Genomic DNA, 21,004 nt, shown 5'->3' with positions numbered 1-21,004 from the left:
AGGGATGGTTTCAAGTCTAGTCATGGAATACAACCCACGCAGAAGAGGACATCGGACACGGCAAGCAAGCAGTCTGACCAAGAACGGATCACAGACGAGTCGCATTATCGGGGCGTTTATCAGATTTTTTTATCACATTATGCTCCATTCGACCTTGCATTACAGTTCTCCTTTACTACGTTACTACAATTATACTGCTATTTACACAATTGTTCCCTTGGAGGCTACACTCGGTCTCTTCTGAATCGGTTTTGCGAATATCGGAGGGTTACAAGAGTTTGAACCTCTGAGATATACCATGGATGGTTAGGCGTTTGGTCGGCAAAGCGTGCTTGGATTGCAGATACCCTTGGGGCAGCGTGTGACATTTTTCACTCAGTGACGATATAAACTAGACTAAAAGTGCATTTGAAAGCCTTGTAAGATACTGTAGCGCGTCAGGGCAGTATATAATGGAATGGCCAGGATAAACTGTGGTTTTGAAGTCACTTGGAACTCGTATTGATATTGGTATGAAGACGGTATTGTACTGAGTTCCGTCCAGGTTTCTTGTTCTGAGTAATTGTGACACAAGCTGAGTATCAAGACTCAAACAGTGGAAGCACTCTCAATTATACCATGTTCATTAGCTTGCAACAGGTCCTTTCAGTAAAGCTACCAGCCTTCAATATAAGACGTAGAAGAGAGATCAAGGCCTACGATGAATAACCTAGGTCCTAATTCGAAACGTCGTCAAGCAATCGCACGATCGTCTTAGTATAATAATATTATACTCCAAGCCGACATTCACCGTCTGTATCGACAACTCAAACAATTGTCACATCGAATGACTTTCCATCTACTTATTAGTTTTTGTATCTTCTTAACTAAAGAAATTAGTACTACAGTCTTTATGTTAGTTATATGTGTGTGTTGACGAGTTATCCTTCTTAGTGAAAAAAAGAAAAAAAAATTGTTAGCTATATAGTTGTATGAAAGAGTGATGGTCTTGTACTGGATCTACCCTGTGCAAGCTGGACCTGCATGTCCATAATCCAGACTAGAGAAATACGATTCCTTTGATAAAGCCGGTGCTCTACATGTGTAGCGACTTTGGTAGATGTTATCATAAGAAGCAGTCCAGACTAAATTCTCTTCACTGATCGTCTCAGTGACAAGGTTATTTTATCCCGTGGCTAGGTTCAACTCCTCACAACTAACCAGACACCATTAATCTTATAAAAAAGAGCACCAACCTCAGCAGTATTACACCCCAAAATCCACATATACCAAAAAAACTCACAACTCACCAAATACCGGCAAAAGGAAAGGTCTCGGAGGGAGTCGAACCCTCGCTGGCGGAATCAGAATCCGCAGTCATAACCGTTAGACCACGAAACCTATGATGAGCTATACTCTGTGACTTATAGTTTTGAATTATGTAGATGTGTGCTTGATGTGGTGCTTCTGAGATGAATTCTTGTCATGTCAAGATTTTTTACAGAGGCTCCCGGTCACATAGGTGGGTCTATGCATGTCGGGCCGATCCCGGTCCAATCAAAACGGTTTGCCTGGCATAGGTCCACTCTTTAATCTAGCCTCAATTCCCGCTCTTCCCGATACCTGAATTGCTCGGTAGTTGCAACTGCTCTTATACAGCCCCCAAGGGTAATAAAGGTGAATTGCTACCTAACTTTGCACTTGCTAATGGTCTGCTAGATCCCGATTTGTTAGCACAACTCCTAGGAATTCATTGGATCCAATCAGTCAGGACTAGCCAATTGAAGTCTAGGTATCAGGATTCACCTTTATTACCCTTGAGGACTGTAACAAAGATGGAAACATATCACATCACGGACCACAGCGCAAACATATACCAAACCAGTGATCGGTTATTGCACTATCAAACCCTTGGGAACCACCATCAGACAACGCCTGACACGTTCCCAGACCAAGAAAATAAGTATACTTTTGGTCGCTGTTCCACCCATCAACCCCTGTCTGTCTGCCCATGCATGCTAATTCTATGTACATTGCAAGTCACCCCAAAATGACAACGGCGACCTGCGTATTATATCCAGACTTTGAAGCCAACACTGATGCTCGTACAACTTGTTCAAACCAAGATTAGCCATAAACGCAGTCCATGCATTTCTCCATGTTACCAAATTGTTCAGTCGAGGCCGCCGTTGTCGTGATGCAGTAAAATATAAGATTGAATCGAAGAGTAAGCAGTCGGCTCATGCCCGATAGCGCTGTGCAAAGCAACAGTCGCTCAGCCCGCTTATGTATGTACCCATACCGGGGAGTGTTCGTTCTGTTGTGTATGTGTTCCCGTTCCCCCATGTAAAAAGTCAACGCCTTCCTGGTATCTCGAAATGCAAGAAAAACCCCATAGGTTGTGAAAATGTGAGCCGGAGAAAGTGAGATTCGTGTGCTTCATGGGCCGGCTGTGGCCTTTTGTCCTCTCGCGTGGAACATATTTCATTGATCCATTGCCGAGACCCTCTCGGCTCAGGGTTCCGGCGTTGGATCGGGGTTGGTTGCACGAAGTACTTTGGGTGCTTGGATCCTCCTCGAATAGTCGTGATCGTCCCGCAAAGTGTTGATACTCTCGTGACTTGCACTTCGGACGTATAAGCCCTGCTTGAATGGATCCATTCGCGGATCAACCTGCAGGGTGCTGTTGCGACTGCCTGCGGCGGCTGAAGCAATCGGTGAGCCATTGGTGGTGCTCATGTCAGGTCGCTGAGCAATACCCGAGGAACTATCTCGGATACTGGGGTCGTCCCGATAGGCCTCCTGCTCGTTTTGTTGCTTCTTGCGGCGGAACCAGAGGAACAGGACCACGCCTGCGGCGAGGATGACGGCAGCGATAACGCCCACCACAATGCCAACAACCTGGCCAGTGCCGAGTCCGCTTTTGTCAGTCGTCCCCGACGTGTTTTCGTTTGCAATTGTTCCACCTGTCTGTGATGGCGCAACAGTCACCGTCCTGACAGTGCCCCCTGCTGTGACAGTTTGCACGATAGATGATTGCTGATCCGTCGCGCTGGCTGTCGGCTCTTCGTCATCGGTCGAAGTGGCCTTGGTCTCAGAAGCTTCGGTAGAGGATTCGTTTTGGTCGGTCTGGATCTATAGTCAGTCTCTGTCCAAGTATGCTGATCACATCACCAGATTCCCAAGTTGGAATAACATGCGTGCAAAGGCAAGGCAAGGCGTGGCGTACAGTTGAGCTTTCTGGCATCGTGGAGGTTGTCGACGTGGATGTCGACTTGGTTGATGGCTTTACTGTCACTGTGTTCTGTACCGTCTCAGTCACTCTGGACACGGCCATGATAGTTGATGTTGCCTGAGTTTTGCCTGTTAAGCTGTGGAATCTTACCAAACTCGAAGAGATCAGGTGGATCAAGATTATACAGGTGGATAGCTAGTGGGCAGACACTCGTCCGATCACAACGTGCAAGGCAATCACAACACAAAGCATAATCATATCACAGGATTGCACTCACTTTGGTTGATGAGGGAGAAGGTCCTCGAGATCCGGATGGTTCTATGTTGCCAAGGTTGACATATCCATATACACCATCACCGCCACAGACCTCTTTGGGCCATGCGGGACAAGGAGTATTGCATTTGGATTTGCTGTCTTGCACCGACTTGACAGGGGCGTAGTTTGAGCACCAACACAGCTTGCCTTGGGTGATGGCGTAAGCATAGTCGTCGAAGCAGTGATCATGGCACAGGCCGTTGGTCTGATATATACTGTAGTCTATATCTCAAGTTAGATGCTTTCTTGATCCGCGTTTGAAGGGTTACGTACTGCTGGAAGTCTCGCCAGTGTTGAAGTCGGAACAGTATTCGATATCTAGGGCGTGGGCCAAGGGTGCCCATGTCGATGCTAATAAGAAGACAAGGCCCGCCGATTGGGCATTCCTGCAAAGAGGAAACATGTTGATTATGAGTTTGGTTTGAAAACTATACCGAGTTCGAGGTTAGAGTTTGTTGGGTTGGGGGGAAACGAGTGTGGCCTGGCAGAGAGGAGGACAGACTCGCGATCCAATGTGACACACCTTTACCAATTAACTTGGCAGTAAAAGAGCAGATGAGGTCGGGTGCGACAGAGATGAAGCAGGTCAATCACGACACAACACGGTCGCAGTAGACTCTTAGAAGCTCAAAGCCATACCACGCCGGATGTCGAGGATGCGGTGGTACCGGTGCGATCTTGGTGTGGGTAAATGTCTTTCGGAGCAAGACAGCCGGTATCGTCAATCGTGATCCGAGTCGAGCGAGGTAACACAGTCAAGTGACCCGCTGGTTGAAAGGCGAGGAAGTGAAGGGTGGCTTCTCGGAGATGGGGCCCACGTTCGGTAGCAATGTCGGTTAGGATATCTCGGGTTCGTCAATGCTGTCGATGCTGATGTCAAAGTCCAAGTCCACGTGTAGTTGCGATAGTCGGTAGCAGTGATAAAAATCAAGAGCTTCGTGTTGATGCTCGTGTTTGTCGATATCAGGCAATCCTCGTAATTCCCAGGCAAACAATACGATACAATACGATCCCCAAAAGTTCAACAATGCGAATCAATAATCGTCCCGAGAAAAACCCAACAATCCAAAAAAGAGAATCACAAGCGGGTAAAAAGAAAAAGAGAAGCAAGCTCCAGCTAGCAAGATAGGTATCGTGAGGAGATTTGAGAATGAGTAGGTAGGGGAGGCTGGGGGAAGAAGGTAGAGTTATTGACTACAAGTTGAGGTCGAGAAGGAGAGACTGGAAGGGAAAAAGGTGTGAAGGAAGTAGCGACTAGCGTGGACCGATCGGGTAAGAGCCTTGTAGGTATCTGTACCTAGCACGGTAGTCCCGGGCTCTAGTGGAGGGACGGCGGCAGGAGCGACCGGGATGGGAAACAAGGAAGTAAGAACCAAGACGAGGATGCTTCTTCTAACCTGATGTGGCCTGACTTGAGAGAGCTCGGGAATAGCGGCGGAGGGAGGAAGTCGATAGTATTGAGAGATTGATTCCTGGCGATGGCAATATTCGTATCCTTGTGTTGGGTATTGTCGATGGTTTGTCAATGGTTTCGGTGAGATGACTGGAGTTGAATTGATCCCTTGTTACTGTAGAGAGAGATAGGCTGGATAGAGTTGCATTGGAGGCTGCGATCCATACGACCTCTGTATGGCAGTGAAAGTCTTGGGTACGGTACGTACCGTCCAATGTATCGCAAGGGGGCGTGTGACCAGAAAGGCAAGGTTGTCTCCTCTCTCAGCTCGAAAGCCAAGGCTGGGTAGACAAAGGAAGCTCCACGTATTGAAAAGAGCCAAAGAGAGGAGTTGAAAATGGGCGGGAAGAAGGTGATCCGACGCCAACGCGCGACAAAGCTAATAATTCGGCGTAAAGTGGCCGGCCGTTTGTTTTGTTTTTTTGCAGTAAAAAGAGTGTGGTGATAATGAGGCTGTCACGAAAGGGCTGTTGTGAACGAAATGATAAAGAAACGAATGGAATGGAATGAATGGACAAATCAATTGTACGCAAAAGATTAAGAGAAACAAAAAGAGAATAATAAGAGATGAACTTGAAAGGAATTGACCGAGCCAGAGGAACCAAAATTGATCGACTCCAGCAAGAGATGAGCTAAATTGCCTGAGGTAAGCAATCCTCGCGTTGTTGCTGGCCAACAGGACTACAGTAAATGAAGCTGTCTACGCACTCTCTTGTCCGAGTCACTGTGACGAAACCCTTGACATTGAATCTTTGCTTGTGCTGATCTGATCTGACAGTGCTGTACTTAATATCAACGCCCAGCACAGGCAATAGTGCAACCGAAATCTTGGGAATGAGAACAAATACAACAAAGATGGACCCTCGTTTCGTTTTCTCCCCCCTTATCATACCAAGAAACTAAAACTCATGGCGTCTGCAATGACCCAAACGCAGGGAACCTACCCAAGCCAATGTCGTCACCACGGGGGGGCTCCAACGCTGAAAGGCTGTTGGTTCCAGCGCATGCGTGTTATTGACAGGTGCTGTTCCTCTGTAAGTTTTATTACAGTGGGATGAAAGATGAAAGGAGGGGGGGCGTGTCGTGTCGCGCTATGTCGTGTAGAGGTTGCAGGGGTTAAGGGGAAGAGGGAGTAGGATCTACATGGGTCCCTGGACAAGGGTGCGAACGGCGATCTTGATTGGAAATATAGAGGACGCTGTAATTGTCACGGAGTGAATGTTTGGTCCGTCCGACAATCGCAATTCAAGGTCTTGGATGCGAATTGTGGTGGTGGTGAGATGGTATTATAGAGAGATCCTTGTATTAACCATTATCTTCTGCCTGCCTCTTTGAATATTGTTGTTCAATCATTATTTCTACACTCTGTACTGCTGTCGGTTCCTGAATTAATCTAGACCTGTCCCGACTTGACGGGCTTGGCTTTTGGCCTTTGACTCTGACTATGGCTTGCCGCTACGTACGTGCTCACAAGATTGGAATTGAAATTGGATATAGTAATCAAGTCACCATCCATTTCACATTTCACCTCCTCGGCAACTCATTATCCGGAGTGGCATCAATTCTTGGCACTTTTTCCCGTCACAAGCCGTACAAGTTCTGTATCTCTACATTTTCCTCATGAGGCTATTCTTGCATGACGACTCGACTGTGAGCAAAAAAAAGGAAGATGAAACTCGTCGACCCGCTCTCTACTTACGACGGGTGGATATGATAGTTTACTCGCTAGAACAGGACGATTGAAACACGGCGGCCTCTACCTTTGCTCGGTGTTTTCCAGTGGCTATTGAACCGCAGCTAGCAGTAGTTACAAGTAATTCGCGCTCTACTCTGTGCCCAAGATCCGATCTCAGTTGCGGTCTAACCTGAAATTGGGACAGAGACAGAGACAGGACAAAATTAGGCTCTCGGCTAATGCTTGCATCGTTTTCTGTAAACCCCCATCCCCCATCCTCCATCATCTTGTTTTGACTCCACCGTTCCCACTCACGCGCGATAAGTCAAGTTGAGAATAGTTTAGATGCGATACGATATTATATGAGGCTAGCGGCTCTGTTGGATGGACACCATTCCTCGTCTTGTGTCCGAGTTCAAGACGACAGAATGAGGACATGGCATTGCCGTGTATCCCGCTTCATTACAGAGTACAGATACAGCTTGACTCGTTGATTCTCTCCTTGTCCGAGCTCATCTGTAAAAAGAAAGTTATAGTCTGTACTGACACCGCACCGTTGAATGTGGCATAGACCACCTACCATAACGGGCTGCGGGCCATTTCCGGCCCCTTTCTTTGCGTCTTTGCTAGTTAGAGTCTTGGACATGTTCTCTGTTGCTTAGAGATTGATTGTTTGATCGACATTGGAACTTGGATTTTACCCAGAGCGTGACTATGTCGCGAGAATAATGGCATGGTCGGTCCACTTTACCAGCATGTTGAACACTCTCCAATCGAGGTCCAAATGAATCCCTGCTTTGGAGGACTCTGTTGTTTCAGTCATTTTGGAGCCGACCCGCAGAAGGGATGAGGAACTGGGGTACAACATTCATCTGTTACAAGGGCCTCAAGACAGAAAGATGATTGTTGGAAGTTGGTTGATCAAGATGATACAATCAGTGAACGGATCTCATGGCACCCATGGCACCCACGGTCATTATGACAGACAGACAGAAACCCTCCTCATCTTTCTCAGCCTTGCCCTTGTAAACTTTGCACCCATAAACGAGACGAGAGGAGTCACGGGCTCCCCGCTCTCGTATAGATACATCATACCATGACCCTTGACAATTTAATAAAAGAAACTCGACCCAACCAACCTGACTAAACTCTCCCTTGCCATTCTCGACGTCACTGACAGATCAGATCGTTTCATTGATTCCATTGAAATTAGACTAGGCATTTTTACCATCTCCATCTAATCTTTTGGCCAGGTAACGATCTATACCTACCAAACCCCAGCCAGTTAGTACCCAATTCAAGGTTGTAGAACGTGTTGCAACATGTTGTATAAACTTTGGATGAAAAGTCAATCAACATAAATGGCTTGCTGAACCCCCGCTAACAGCATCACCTATACCATGTTGAGAACCTTGTGAATGGTACGATGTGCAAAGTCAGTAAGTCGTTCGTGAAGCTTCCCTTTTGGTGCAATGAAAAAAGAACCTTGGCTTGTGAATCTGGGGCAGTCATGCATGATCCCTGTTAGCAGAAAAAGACACCATAGTTATTGTCTCTGCAAAAGTTGGCACCTGCGTGCGATAACACAACATCGATCGATTATCACCAAGGAACTGCTAACCAATAAGATATGGTCCATCTTTTGATGCCCACCACCTATTGGAGTTCAATATCCGACTTCAACACCATCACCCAGACCAACACGAACTGCCGCCAAGTGTAGTTCAACACTGCAAAATGCACTGCAACCTCGTCTATGCGAACGACTACACCCTCTTTTTTTTTTTTACTGTTCTGCGATAACCCAATTGTCCAATAGTTTTTGAAGCTAGCCTTCCTTCAATTTCTTACATGCGTAATCGTATTGGTTTTTTTTGTTCCTTTTTGACACACACAAAAAAAGGATCCCTTTTTATTATTATTTGAGCTTAAGCTTGAGCTTTGAACAAGGACGTGGCAAAGTCGCTTCGTAATGTCTCAATCTGCGACACTATTCCCAACCAAAAAAAGAGAGACAAACCCCTCTTTCTCCTCTTCTCTCGGCTGTTTGTGTTTGTGCAGGCTTGGAGAAGAGGAGAAGAGGAGAAGAGTCACGCAAGCAACCGAGCTAACTATGTACGTGGGGGTCTGTTTCTGCATGTTGGAGGCTGGATGCTAGAGGCAGGGGACGAGGTATTAATGTTTTATTATTTCTTTGAGTTTTACCTTGTGCGTGCTTGTTTATCATGTCTCTCACGCGTTTCCAACCTCTTGCATTTCAAAAGTAATCATCCGTGGTCCTGGTAAGATGTACAGTATCAGTATCAGCATCATCTGGCCGTCAACTGAGGCTGTCACGCATGGTACAGACCAAGACAGTCTTTCTCTCCTTGCAGGCCTCTCTGACCACTGTCATCATGACTACTTGCCACAAACTGTACAGATTACCTTGTGGTGTCCGAAGTTGAGGCTCTGGCGGTTAAACCTAAATCATCACTAATAATAAGTCACAAGACAGACAGACCACGATACCCCAGGTAAGTTCCATGACATTCGCACATGTCAACCCCCAACGGACAAGTGCTGTAGCGATACCGGTTGGCAGCATCTCGTTTCAAGGCGGTACTACGAGGCACTGCTGATTTAGAGGTGAGTTGCCTTGTCGCTAACCGGCGAACCTTGTTGTACTGTACATGTGATGTCTACAGGTCTACGTGGGCTGTTTCTTGCTACAAGCTGTCAAGAAATATGGTGAGCAAATCACAGACTTGACCGGGTAATGCGACTTCAGGGTCCGCCATCCATCTGCAAGCCGCCCGCCACCTGCGGCAATCGGTTGATGTGCATCGCATTGTGAGGGTGTAGAGGAATCGAATTCTTCCGTCCGCTTAGTGTACTGTTTATAAAAATATCCTGAGAATGTTGAACCTGTCGTTGGCATACAGATGCGAACTGTCCTCTCCGTATACACCACTTGTATCACTACATGCTCCATGTGCCCGATTGATATCATAATTGACAGGACCAGACTTGTATGAGAGGTTTACATCCTTTTTGCAGAATTGCGTCGTTTCTACGCAACATGTAAGCTGTTGGGTACCCTAATTGACTTGTTGGGCTTACCTACACCATCCAAACACGTCTCCCAAGCGTCATGAGTTAAACACTACTTGCATTGAGTTCTGGCGGACAAAAACTAGGCCCACCTAATTACTCGATTTGAGGGAAGCAACTCGATCTTAGTGATGGATAGTGTATGGGGCAGAGCCTCAAGTTGAGTTACTGTAGGAACAAGCCGTTTCAGTATGCTAAGCCTCTGCCTAGTGAGGGCTTAGATTCTCATCCCGACTATTCCGTTTCTAATACCATTGAGTATAGCCGCCAGTCTCGAATTGTCCAAGGTGTAGGGTAACCAAGCTGGAATGCTTTGTCATGTCTTGTCTGGGGTAAATGCTTGCTTCAGAGTCCAACCACTCAAAACTCTCCATTGCCGCAGGTGCTACCGCAAAAGGGTCAGAGCTCCCCCAGACCGATGTCATCTCGCCTTGGCTGAGTCCCCCATGAAGCTTGTATCATCAGCCTTGCCAACATCAACACCAACACATCAACCCTGCTTGCGCGTACTCTTACCAATATACACACCGCATTTTATACTGTCAGGAGCACATCACGGGACTTGATATCCCTACTGCCCATATTTCAATGTGACTAGCCGACCAAAAGAACCCATCCGGCCCCTCCGGCTTTGACCTTCGTAATCAGCCTCACACAATGATCGCGAAACCAGCATTCCGCGGTCTCTCGAGTCCCGTCAATCGATCTAGACGTCTCCCTACGACCATCGGAGCTATTGCATTCTTCGTCATGTGTCTCTTCTATCTCCTCTTCTCTATTGCGCCTTGCATGGTGTACGGGAACTGTTACCGTGGTTATTCGAGCGCTTACAGCTTCGATGTCGACTTAGCTCACAACCCAGCTTGGATGGCTGAGATCCCCGATGATGTGTATCTCACGAGCCTCAGCATACCAGGAACGCACGATACCATGACCTACGATATAGAAACAGAGGTCCTGCAGTGCCAGAACTGGAACTTGACAATGCAGCTGGAAGCGGGTCTTCGCTACTTTGACATCCGCGCTCGTGTGCGCGACGATGAGTTGCACATCTACCATGCCAACGGCTACACTGGATTCAGCTTTGAGGATGTCATCAGCTACATGAATGATTTCTTGGACAGGAATCCATCCGAGACTATTGTTATGCGCCTCAAGCAGGAAGGTGGTCGCATTGGAGACAACAACACCCTGTCGTTTGAGGATGCCTTCAACAAATACCCTCTTGGAGACAGGCTCTACAACTACAGCGCTACTGCCCCCCTGCCAACGATTGGAGAACTTCGCTCCAAGATCTTTGTGCTTGAAAACTTCCCAGCCAGGCACGGAGGACCTTATGGCCCCAAGTGGGAGGGTCCTCAGATGGTGCTCGAAGACAAGTGGATCATCCCTGACATTTACCATCTTTCTGACAAGTGGACTGCGATTCGTGATGCGCTCGAGCTCGCGGCAACAGCACCTCTGGACAACAAGATCCTCTACCTCGCTCATATTTCAGCCTCTGTAGGTGTGCTGCCGATCGAAGCTGCGGCTGGGCCAATGAACCGCACTGTCACTGGGATGAACGATATGACGGGCCAATGGATCAAGGATTTTGAAGATAACCCAGACACGAGCCGCACTGGAATCATCATTATCGATTTCCCAGGAAAGAAGTTTATTGAGGCCATCCTTCGGTGGAACAATTCATTAAAGAAACAATCATAAGCAAGCGGATACCCCGGATGAGAGACTGCAGGGTGAAATGAGGATAAGCGTCTACGTAAGAGAAGTGAGTATACTTGGGCATAGACAGATCTTCACAAGTTAATTATACGAGTAGAAATTGCCTTGGATCCCACTTGTGTTGATTGGTTCCCACAGGGTAGAGGCAGGTAGGTATCTCTGTCTGCAGCGTAGCAAGGTCGATTCTAGCGGAACAAGTCATTGATTAAAATCAAGCATAAAATCATTAACCAGGTTGTTTGTCACTCCATCTATGTATCTTTGTCAAGCTTTTCCAGTCAATGTTGGCGTCTCACTTATACCCCACACCCATACGTGTACCTTCAGACTATCAGAAAAATGTCATATAATTTCCCATGTTAGCGAATCAGAAACTTGTCTAATGACTGCATTGCTTCAAATATTGATATTTCCAAAATGAAGATTTACACTCAATATTTCCTCTCTTCTGCCCCTTCCACCCTGCCCCTGCATTTTTTCTCTGGGGGACGTGGATACTGTGGCGTCGGGATGCGTTTCACCAAGCGTAGTCAGTGAGTTCAAAAAGATACGATCGTCAGGGACAGCAACACCAGAAATCAAGGCAGAAACCTAGCACAGCTGAACTGAACTGAACGCGTACGTTGTTTGTCTGTGCTTATCATAAACGTACCCTGTTTCGATTTCTGTTCTGTTTCAACTATTCCAGACCCGGTGATGATTCGCCGTGTTTGGATAAGCATGATTCAATGATTAATTGTCCTGTGCACCCTCCGATTGTTTTGGCCATGACGTTAATGATTGCTTTTAAGATCGACAATAAATGTCATGGATGATTGAGTTATGTCGATGGACTAACAAATGATGGACATGCTTAAATTGCATGTTTATCTGGTGTAGGCATTCTGAATCTCGATCTGAAGAGGGATTATCCTGACTCAACGTTACTACTGAGCTATAGAACTGTTCCGTTGAGGCGTCCAAAGAAGCAATTATCATCTACTTATAGAGAAATCCATTCAATCATATATCAATCGTCAAGCGTATATAATTCCAAGGTTTCATTTCGTCTAATTCATATGTACATCTCCCATTCAGGACATCCATCTCCATAAGCTTCCAAAAAACTGCCAAAGCTGTAGCACAATGTCATCCGTTATCCTACACCCAAACACCCTGCATGATACCAAAAAAAAACAAAAAAAAAACAAATGCCAAATAAATTCGTAGGTTTGAAATCCACACTCCTTTTTTGCAACTAGCATCCCTTATGAAAACCTTGTGGGACTCGGGCTGTTCTCACGGCTTAGATTCTCAAAGCTATCCACCATGGCCAGGACGCGCGTTCGCGCTCGTTCTCTAGTCAGCGGAACAGCCTGCGCTTCCATTAGGATGCCCGAGGACCGGTCCGTAGAATGTGAAAAGCGAGGTTCTAGCGTATTCAGCTCTGGGAGGAGAAAGCCGCCCACTGAGTTATTCGAGTCGCCGCGTGTATGTCGTCTGGAGTGGAAGCTTGGTCGGTTGGGAGATGGCGTGGGAGAAGGGGAAGGGGATATTGAGCCTGCTGGTGAAGGAGTGCGGTGATGGAATAGAGGGCGAGGTTGGAGATGTGAGGGTTTAGGTTGTTGTAGTGTTGAGGTTGATGGCTCTTCTTCCGGTGGAGGGGGTTGATGTTGTTGTCTCTTCATCGGCTCTCTCTCCTCCTGCTGTTGTGCTTGCAAAATTTCTTCCTCTGCAAGTCGCTCCTCCTCGGCACGCTTCTCATCGAGGAGTTGTTGCTTCTCTTCATATCGTTGCTTCTCGTTCACTCGTTCTTCCTCATTATGAACAAGTTGTTGCTTCTCAGCCATGGAACTGCCCTCCTGTTTTTGAGGTTCATCCACACTCCGTAGCGCCGGATGCTCATAACCAGCTTCCATTTGCTTCTCCTGAACGCTCTCGTCTCTTGACAGATCATGCTCGTCGTCAGGATCGACCAATTCTGCTGCTTGCGGCTTCATCAAGTCATCATCCTCACGATCGCTCCCCTCTTCGTTGCCATTAACAACTCGTAATCGTTCTCGGGGGACAGTGAACATGACTTGAACCAGTCGCTGCTCTACAGCTCTTTCAATGTCCCAGTCAGACTCGGTTCCAGGTTCAGGCCCCGAACCTCCAGACATCATAGCATCTCGCGGTATGGGACCGAGACCCTCCCAGTCTTGTCTGCCTTTCTTCCGCCTAAGAAGCTCGCCACGCAGACCAACCAGACCGGGCTCATAATCACCACTCACAGGCTCTTGATCAAACGAACGCCGCACTCCAGACATGTCTTCATGGGAGGATTGAGGAGTACTAGCCCCTGAAAATACTCTCCTGAGAGAACCTAACCACCCCCTACGTGGTTTTGACTTGGATGGCGAGGAAGGCTCATCATCGTCGTACTTGTGACCCCGATCCCCCATAAGGAGCGAAGGTCCTTCGGCTTGTAGAGCGCCAAACGATGAGTGAGCAGTATTGTAACTATCGGAAGACGAACTTCCAGGCTTAGGGTGTTCGGCCCCAGTCACCAAGAAAGCGGGAGCCAGAGGATTGAGTTGTCGTGCTTTAGCCTTGATGCTCTCTGCTGCGCTTCGTGCTGATTCGGACAAGTTAGATCCGCTTCGCGATTCGTCATCTCGTAGAGCAGCTGATCGTGTTGAGTTATGCCGCGTTGGGGAAGTACGGCCAAAGCTTCCTTGGGTTTGGCTTCGACGACTATTCATTCGTGCGGGACCCTCCGCGTTATCAACGCTCTGGGCATTCTTATGTTGGCTCCTTCGACTGTTCATACGCTCGAGTAGTCCCTCTGCAGCATCAACCTCGGTCACCCAATCCTGAACCTCTGGATCGTGGCGGCGGTTCTCAGGGCTGGGTGTAGCTGACGCCCTACCTCCCCCAGGGGTAAGACATATAGGATGCGTCACATTGTTTTGGCCGGTAGCAGTAACTGGAGTTTGGAAAGGATCCGAATGAACATCGGATGTGGGTGTTGCAACGTGGTCATATAAACCTCGGTTCTGGTAATTTTCTTCTTCTTCATCTTCGTAGATTGGGTGAATTGGTCCAGGGAAGCTACCCCCTGTAGGCACATAACCTCCGCGCGATGGTCTCGACATGGGTTTATGTGGGATATGAAGTCCAGGCATGCCGCTTCGAGCGCCTCTCATCGACTCGTAGCCGAGTGATCGCTCTCCGGGAGGATATGGACCACCACGACCATACCAAGCGGTGTCGTTGAGTCCCCAAGGGTCATTCTCAGTCATTTCGGGAAAGTCGCTATGATAGTAGCTGGGATCTTGGGATAGAGCCCGGACTGCTTCGTCTCGGTTGTTGATGTGGCGTCTGCGCTTCTTGTACCAGCACAAGGCGGCAATGATAATACCGATCAAAGCAGCGATGCCAAAGCCTAACCCGAGACCAAGACCAAGGCGCTTCGAGTTCGACCCCTTGTCGTTTTCCGTTGGGGCATCGTTCTCTTTGGCTGACGAAGAAGCGTAAGAGGGATTCGTGTAGCTAGATTCCCATGACCCAGAAGTAATGTTGTAAAAGCGAAGGGACCCCGATGAGGCCTGACGCTTGATTCGACTTGAAGAGCTTGACGTCTCCCATCCGCCATAGACCATCAGCATGTTTCCTGGCAACACTGCAGCACCATGACCGTAGATACCAGTAAAATCAGGCTGCACCTCCGGAATCTTCCACTGCCACCCACTATAAATTTCGCTCATCTCGAGGATCGCAAGCTGAGGCTCAGCGGGAGTATTGACGTCGCCCACCCAACCTCCGATGACGATGATGGAGCTCCCGTCTTCGCTTAGAGTCGCAGTGTGTCCAGAACGACTGTAGACATTATCTGCAGCATTCGTTGCACTACTTCGTTTAGACTGGGCACTCGTGTCCTTGATGGCAAGATCCGACTTTGGCAAATCACCATTGGGAGCTTGAATGTTGACGTAACTCCATGTCTCAGCTGGCAAGTTCCATACTGCAACTGTGCTCATGTTGATAAAAGCCGTCTTAGTATGTCCTCCTAACAACACATAACTCATTTGCTGCGTGACGATTCCAGACTTATTGGTCATCGAAGGCGTCAAACCAGTCAGTGTAAAGCCAGCAATCGGCGTTCGCGGTCCGCCGCTGGATGCCACGCTCATTTTGTACGAAGTATAAGCATCTCCGTCGTTCGGCGCAACTCTCAGCATCGTCTTGGTATAGTTGGCATCGCTCTGCCAGTTCGTCGTACCTCCTGACTTTGGCGTCTCGCACATGCCACCGTAGGTATAAAGAGTAGGCTGGTCCATCTCGGGAGCGAGACTGGAAGAAAAGGCGACTGTGCCGCCGAGGAAATAAGGTGCGCGGCGGTCGTTGCCGTTTTTAAGACCTCGACGGTACCACTCGCCTCCATCCTCGTAGTCGTAGCTCCATACATCGCTGATACCAGTTTTACAGTCGCCTGCGTACACGAGCACGGAGCCGTTTGCCGTTCTTGCAGCGCCAAATGCAGTACTTTTGGGCTCGTCGTCGAGAAAAGGCAACGTCGTGCTGCCCGCAGGTCGATCGAGGCTGGGTTCGTCCGCACCCACGCTGGCGGAAAAGTTGAGGGATCTGAACTCGACTTTACCAGAGGCTGTTTGTCGAAAGATGAATGCTAAATCTGAAGCACTGCACGGTACGCTGCCGTCGACGCAGGTGGGATCTGGCATGAGAATATCCGTAGGCACATATGGGAATGATTGCGCAGCAACGGGAGACACAAAAGGAATAGTCGCAAAAAAGAGGAGAAGAGCTGTCGTGGTAGTTGTCGTGGGTCGTGGTTGTGCAGACCGAGATCTGCCGGGGATGAATGTTGAAGCCATGGTGAATTTTTGTTGTGTTGAGCAGGCTCGCTAATTCAAGGCTGCTGTGGTTGATGCTGCCGCCTCGAAGCGTTGAAATGTCGCCGTCACTGGGCTCTCATACCATCATCATCGCCGTACAGCTCGAGAGCTAAAGAATTGGCCTTGAATCTGTTTCCTCACTTTCCCCCCAACGTCCTTTGCTTGAATATTGCAAGGTGAGTGTGCACCAGCAAATGTCGTATGTGGTCTGGTGATCGTCGCACTCTTTCCCGGGGAACGCAATGGCCAAGGGTCTCAGCGATGTCTCGGGCCTCTATGCGTGCGGCACGACTGTCAAAGCTTTCAATGTTGGTTGACCTGCTAATAATTGAGAGGGCCTCGAGAATAGGCCACTGATGGGTCGTGTCCAGGTTTAGATTGGATGTTTGAGAGTGAACAAGCAAGCGGGCAGTAGAGCAGAGTATCGGTAAGAGAGCAGTAGAGCCACGCAAGCACGCAGAAAGAGAGAGGCTAGGAAAAAGAAATGTGCAGTATGTGCAGCACGTATGAGCAGGGATAGTTGATCTTCTTGCTGGGAGAGCCTGGACACCAAGCCATCGAGAATGGGACAATCACACCACGAAGCAAAGTTTGCGATTAGTCCTAATCGCCAATAGTTTGGTCCAATACCAAGTTTCTATTCGCGCATGCGAGAACGACTTGCCGCTTTCTGTTGAACCAGACTCGAAGATGCGATTGTTTACTGTCGTTGGCACAGGAACGCCACAAGTTTAAGGTGGGGTATCCCATGGAGAATCCTTGATTAGTACTGACGGGAACAAGGACAAGGACAAGGGTGCAGGTAAGAAACGATAAAGTCTATCTATCACATGCGAGAGACGCCACAACTAGAGAATAATTGGACATCCAACTGCTGAGTTGTACTGAAGAGGCAGTATATTGTTCACCGTTCTTCTGTATTATCCAATCATCCAACAACCACAAACAAAACATCCGACCGTCTGCATATGGATGAGGCTGCCAACGACAATGGCGGTTGAGGCTTGAAATGTGGCTGCCGCTATCCGCTTCCCGGTAAGTCCAAGTGGTCGGGGTGTATCCTTGCTACTCACCACAACAACAACAGCTTTTCTCTTCCCTTCTCTCCTGTCAGTGTCAATGACAATACCATGCTATGGGCAGCTCTCTTTTTGGTGTACGCTTTGTTCCATGTCTCAGGTAATCATCAATACTTTGCTTCCCATCACACAGCTAGCCATCTCCAACCCTACTGCTGATTACCAGGAAAAGGTGACCAAGCGTGATGACAGTGGAGAGACGAGAAGCTGGGGCGATCGTGCTAATGTACCTAATCTTGCCGAAACCGATCAGTTGCCCAATCAACTACTACAAAACTTTAATTGACTCCAGCATTCCCACTCAGTATTGTTGATGTTGGAACTACCAGTCATAGGACGAGTGACACCTTGGAACTTTTGATACTACATTAGGATTCATTGGCATATAACTATTAGGTCTTACAACCGCACAAGACGCCCCAGTTGTTATTTCGGGTCTCGTCACGATCTAATAACACATCCCATCATTCCACCATCATTTTTCCAAGCTCCGTCCACCTCTTGCATCCTTTTCAAAACTACACAGCCTGATAGCCGGCTTGTGTTTGGGTATCACACAGACAAAATCATCTCCTTTAGTAGTAAATCTTCTCGGTCCAGATAGGAGGTCGTGCACCCTCTGTGTCCCACTCGATGTTGTTCTTGTCGTTCAGTGTGCAACCCTCGTCTGAGATGGGGATCACCTTGCTTGTGTGCAACACCTCCTGCTTTGAGATACCAGCAGGGTCGGCGGGAATCCACAAGATGGGAGTCTCGCTCGTGATTGAGGGTGGGAAGTAAGCGTCCCGCTCAACCTGCTCAGTGTAGTCGAGTCCCATGGTGCTCTCGTGGGGCACAAGCTGGCGCATAGTGGCGTAATCGGCGTAGATCCAGGGCTTGAGCCACTTGGAGAAGAAGTTACCCTTCTTCTGAACACCACCAACTCCACCTGGCACGAACTTGCCGACGCGAGTGGACTTGGCATCACCATTCTCCACGCCGTTGGTAGTAGCGTTGGTGACGCCGTTGTTGTTCAACACCTGTCCATCCTCAAGCTCGGAACCCTGGGCGCTTTGCTGAATTCGCTCCTCCTCAACCTCAAGAGAACGGGGCAGGTTGTAGAGAAGAGGGTTGAGAGCCTTGGCCATGGTCATGTGGAACAAGATGCTGAAGATAAGGAAGATGACCATCAGAGCAGCGGGGCCTGCAGCCTTGGAGACAATAAACATTCCAATGAGGCAGACCTCGGCAAGATAAACCCCGACAAAGAGCTGCTTCAAAGCCCGAGGGTAAATAAGGCCTCGAGTGTCAATCTTGGTCTCGGTGACAAAGAGAATGTTGTAACGGTAGGCAAGGTAGAACAGAGCCATACCGAGAGTCGACCAGAAAAGCATGAGAGGGGCGATAACAGCGTAGACAATGCCTGAAAAGGTTAGCAAGAGATGATATGTAGAAACCGAGTATCAACTCACTAATGACAGCAATGTTGGTGTAAACAGGCATAAGACTTCCCCAAGTAAGGGCGCTGAGTGTGGTCCACTTGTTGTACATGGCTCGAGGGGTGCTGGCAAGGAACTTGTACAAAAGGTTGAAGATGACGCAGCCGACGACTTGAGTCAGGACGCTGGTAGCGATACCCAGACCTTGAACAATAAAGTAGGAGATGTAAAAGTTGGACGCAGTAGGGATAGAGGATGACAGCATGGTGAAGACCTGGCTGGGATCCTGGACGATGGTGACAATGGACGAAACGAAACTGTTGGCAAGTGTCTGGACGAGGAAGACCTGAAGAACCAGGAAGACGAAGTAGGTGTTTTGCGTGTAAAGCTCAGCCTGTGAGATGGAAACACAACCGGCCTGCTTGGCGCAAACACGCATGAAAATAGGAACCATGGCCATAAGGATGGACAGAGCAACAGAAGGCAAAAGACCAGAGATGACACCGAGAATGACCTAAAGAACAAGTTAACATGATACTGTGGAGCGTAATAGCTGCTGGACCTACGCTAGGGATACTCTCGATCCAAGTAAGGCCGGGAAGAGTCTTGATGGTGTTGACTTGGGCGATAATACCGACAATAGCAACAGGAATGGCCCAGAAGATGATGAGAATAGCAATAATGGCGGCGATGATGTATCGACGGATGACAATCTGCCACCAAGGGAACTTGAGACTGTTCCAGACAACCTCGTCAGGCTTGACGCCAATGTGTCGAGGTGCCATGTGGAGGGCATGGTGGTGAGTGGTAGTCTGGAAAGCAGCCTGAGCATCAGACTGGGTGTAGAATTCAACAAAGACAGCAGAGTGCTTCTCGTAGTTACCAGCGAGCCAGTTGGCCTGGGCCTCATCAGCCTTGGGGATGAGAGTCTTGAGTTCCTCACGGCCCCATTCAATGGTATCAACCTTTTTGCCAATAAGTCCAAGAGGGCCAGTGCGGTGAGTAGGTCGCTTCTTCTGGGGAATCCAGCGAGCAGCGAGGTCACCAGTCTCGGGGTCGGTTGGGCCTGAGTTTTGCTTCTCGGCTTCGGCGCCAGACTTCTTCATAGACTTGATGCGTTCCTTGTTGCACAGCTTGAGCAGCTTCACTTCTCCCTTTTCGAGCTTCATGGCGACCTCGTCACGCTCCTCGATAATCTCGTCCACTTCCTTGGTCTCACCAGGGATCCAAACGTTCTTGACTGAATCGTTGAAGAGAGTACGGATGCGAGCCTCGTCGAGATAATCCTTAGGGACTGAAGTGAAGAGAACAGTGCGAGACGAAATGCGCTTGGCGTACTGAGGAGTGAGCAAGAAAGCCTGTCTCACGCTCACGTAAAAGAGACACTCGCGCATGATGGTGTACATGACGAAGCCATAGACGATCCAGGCGATGAAGCAGTGGGCGTACAGTCTGTTCCTCTCCTTTGAACTCTGGATATTGATGTTGCTGTAGGAGAGAAGCTCGAGCTCGGTCTTTCCGTTGCCGCCAGTGGCATTGACGGGGAAAAGGACGGGCCATGTGATGCAAAGACTGACGAAGCAGATGGTGCAGCAGATGCGAAGGAATCGGATAAACAGGTAGGCGTCAAGACTCTGGTGCTGGAGAGCGTAGGCATCGGGAATTTTCCAAAAAGTACCGATCCAGCCAAACCAACCACCTGGCAATGCAGGACTCCGTTCGCTGTATGGCCGTTAGAATCGCTGTTGAAGGTTCACGAGGCGCATTAAACTTACTGTTCTCGCAGCGAGCCCAGATAGGTTCTGGGCGCATAGAAACGCCTATTGGATTTACGCAATATGAGAAAGATGAGGATGTAGGCCGCCGACGCAACGAGGACGGGGACTAGAGTCGAGACCATGCCTAGGAGATGGATGTTAGTTTTTGCGTCGCGTTTAACGTGACTAGAGATATCCAAATCAACGTACTCGACACGGACTTGGGCTGAGGTCCTCTGGCCTCGCCAGCATTGCCCTTTGTGCTTTTGGGGTCGGGGAGGTTGTCCTCCAACCAACTGATAAAGTTTCCCATGATGACGACCCTGACGTATTTTTCGAATTAGGTCGAGGTCGAGCCCTGGGTATGGGCGATTAAGTATTGAATTGACGACTCCTGG

At 48.6% G+C, this 21,004-nt stretch overlaps 4 protein-coding genes and 1 non-coding gene across 5 annotated transcripts; 1 reads left to right on the top strand and 4 right to left on the bottom strand.

Annotated features, from left to right (window-relative positions):
• Positions 1 to 1,308: 1,308 nt before the first annotated feature.
• Positions 1,309 to 1,380, bottom strand: FGSG_20638. The gene has a single exon. It is a non-coding gene; the product is annotated as a tRNA-Gln (tRNA).
• A 1,113-nt stretch (positions 1,381 to 2,493) lies between these two features.
• On the bottom strand, positions 2,494 to 3,316 carry FGSG_05656 (uncharacterized protein; the record flags this gene model as incomplete). The annotated part of the gene is made up of 2 exons (XM_011325918.1): positions 2,494 to 3,108; positions 3,209 to 3,316. 2 exons carry the CDS (start codon positions 3,314 to 3,316, stop codon positions 2,494 to 2,496), a joined length of 723 nt encoding a protein of 240 aa, XP_011324220.1.
• A 6,462-nt stretch (positions 3,317 to 9,778) lies between these two features.
• On the top strand, positions 9,779 to 11,545 carry FGSG_05655 (uncharacterized protein). Its single transcript, XM_011325917.1, has one exon. It carries the CDS (start codon positions 10,408 to 10,410, stop codon positions 11,455 to 11,457), a length of 1,050 nt encoding a protein of 349 aa, XP_011324219.1. The 5' UTR covers positions 9,779 to 10,407; the 3' UTR covers positions 11,458 to 11,545.
• Positions 11,546 to 12,722: 1,177 nt separating this feature from the next.
• FGSG_05654 (uncharacterized protein) lies at positions 12,723 to 16,331 on the bottom strand (the record flags this gene model as incomplete). Its single annotated transcript, XM_011325916.1, has 1 exon — positions 12,723 to 16,331. One exon carries the CDS (start codon positions 16,329 to 16,331, stop codon positions 12,723 to 12,725), a length of 3,609 nt encoding a protein of 1,202 aa, XP_011324218.1.
• Positions 16,332 to 17,826: 1,495 nt separating this feature from the next.
• FGSG_05653 (uncharacterized protein) lies at positions 17,827 to 20,919 on the bottom strand (the record flags this gene model as incomplete). Its single annotated transcript, XM_011325915.1, has 5 exons — positions 17,827 to 18,833; positions 18,883 to 19,363; positions 19,416 to 20,571; positions 20,625 to 20,751; positions 20,817 to 20,919. 5 exons carry the CDS (start codon positions 20,917 to 20,919, stop codon positions 18,007 to 18,009), a joined length of 2,694 nt encoding a protein of 897 aa, XP_011324217.1. The 3' UTR covers positions 17,827 to 18,006.
• Between the last annotated feature and the right edge of the window lie 85 nt (positions 20,920 to 21,004).

Source organism: Fusarium graminearum, chromosome 3 (genome assembly GCF_000240135.3).
Source record: "Fusarium graminearum PH-1 chromosome 3, whole genome shotgun sequence".
NCBI lineage: Eukaryota > Fungi > Ascomycota > Sordariomycetes > Hypocreales > Nectriaceae > Fusarium > Fusarium graminearum.
This window is presented reverse-complemented; position numbering and strand designations above follow the sequence as displayed.

Bases quoted from the DNA above. Each gene is read 5' to 3' on its own strand.
- FGSG_05655 (XM_011325917.1), top strand. From the start codon at position 10,408: ATGATCGCGAAACCAGCATTCCGCGGTCTCTCGAGTCCCGTCAATCGA.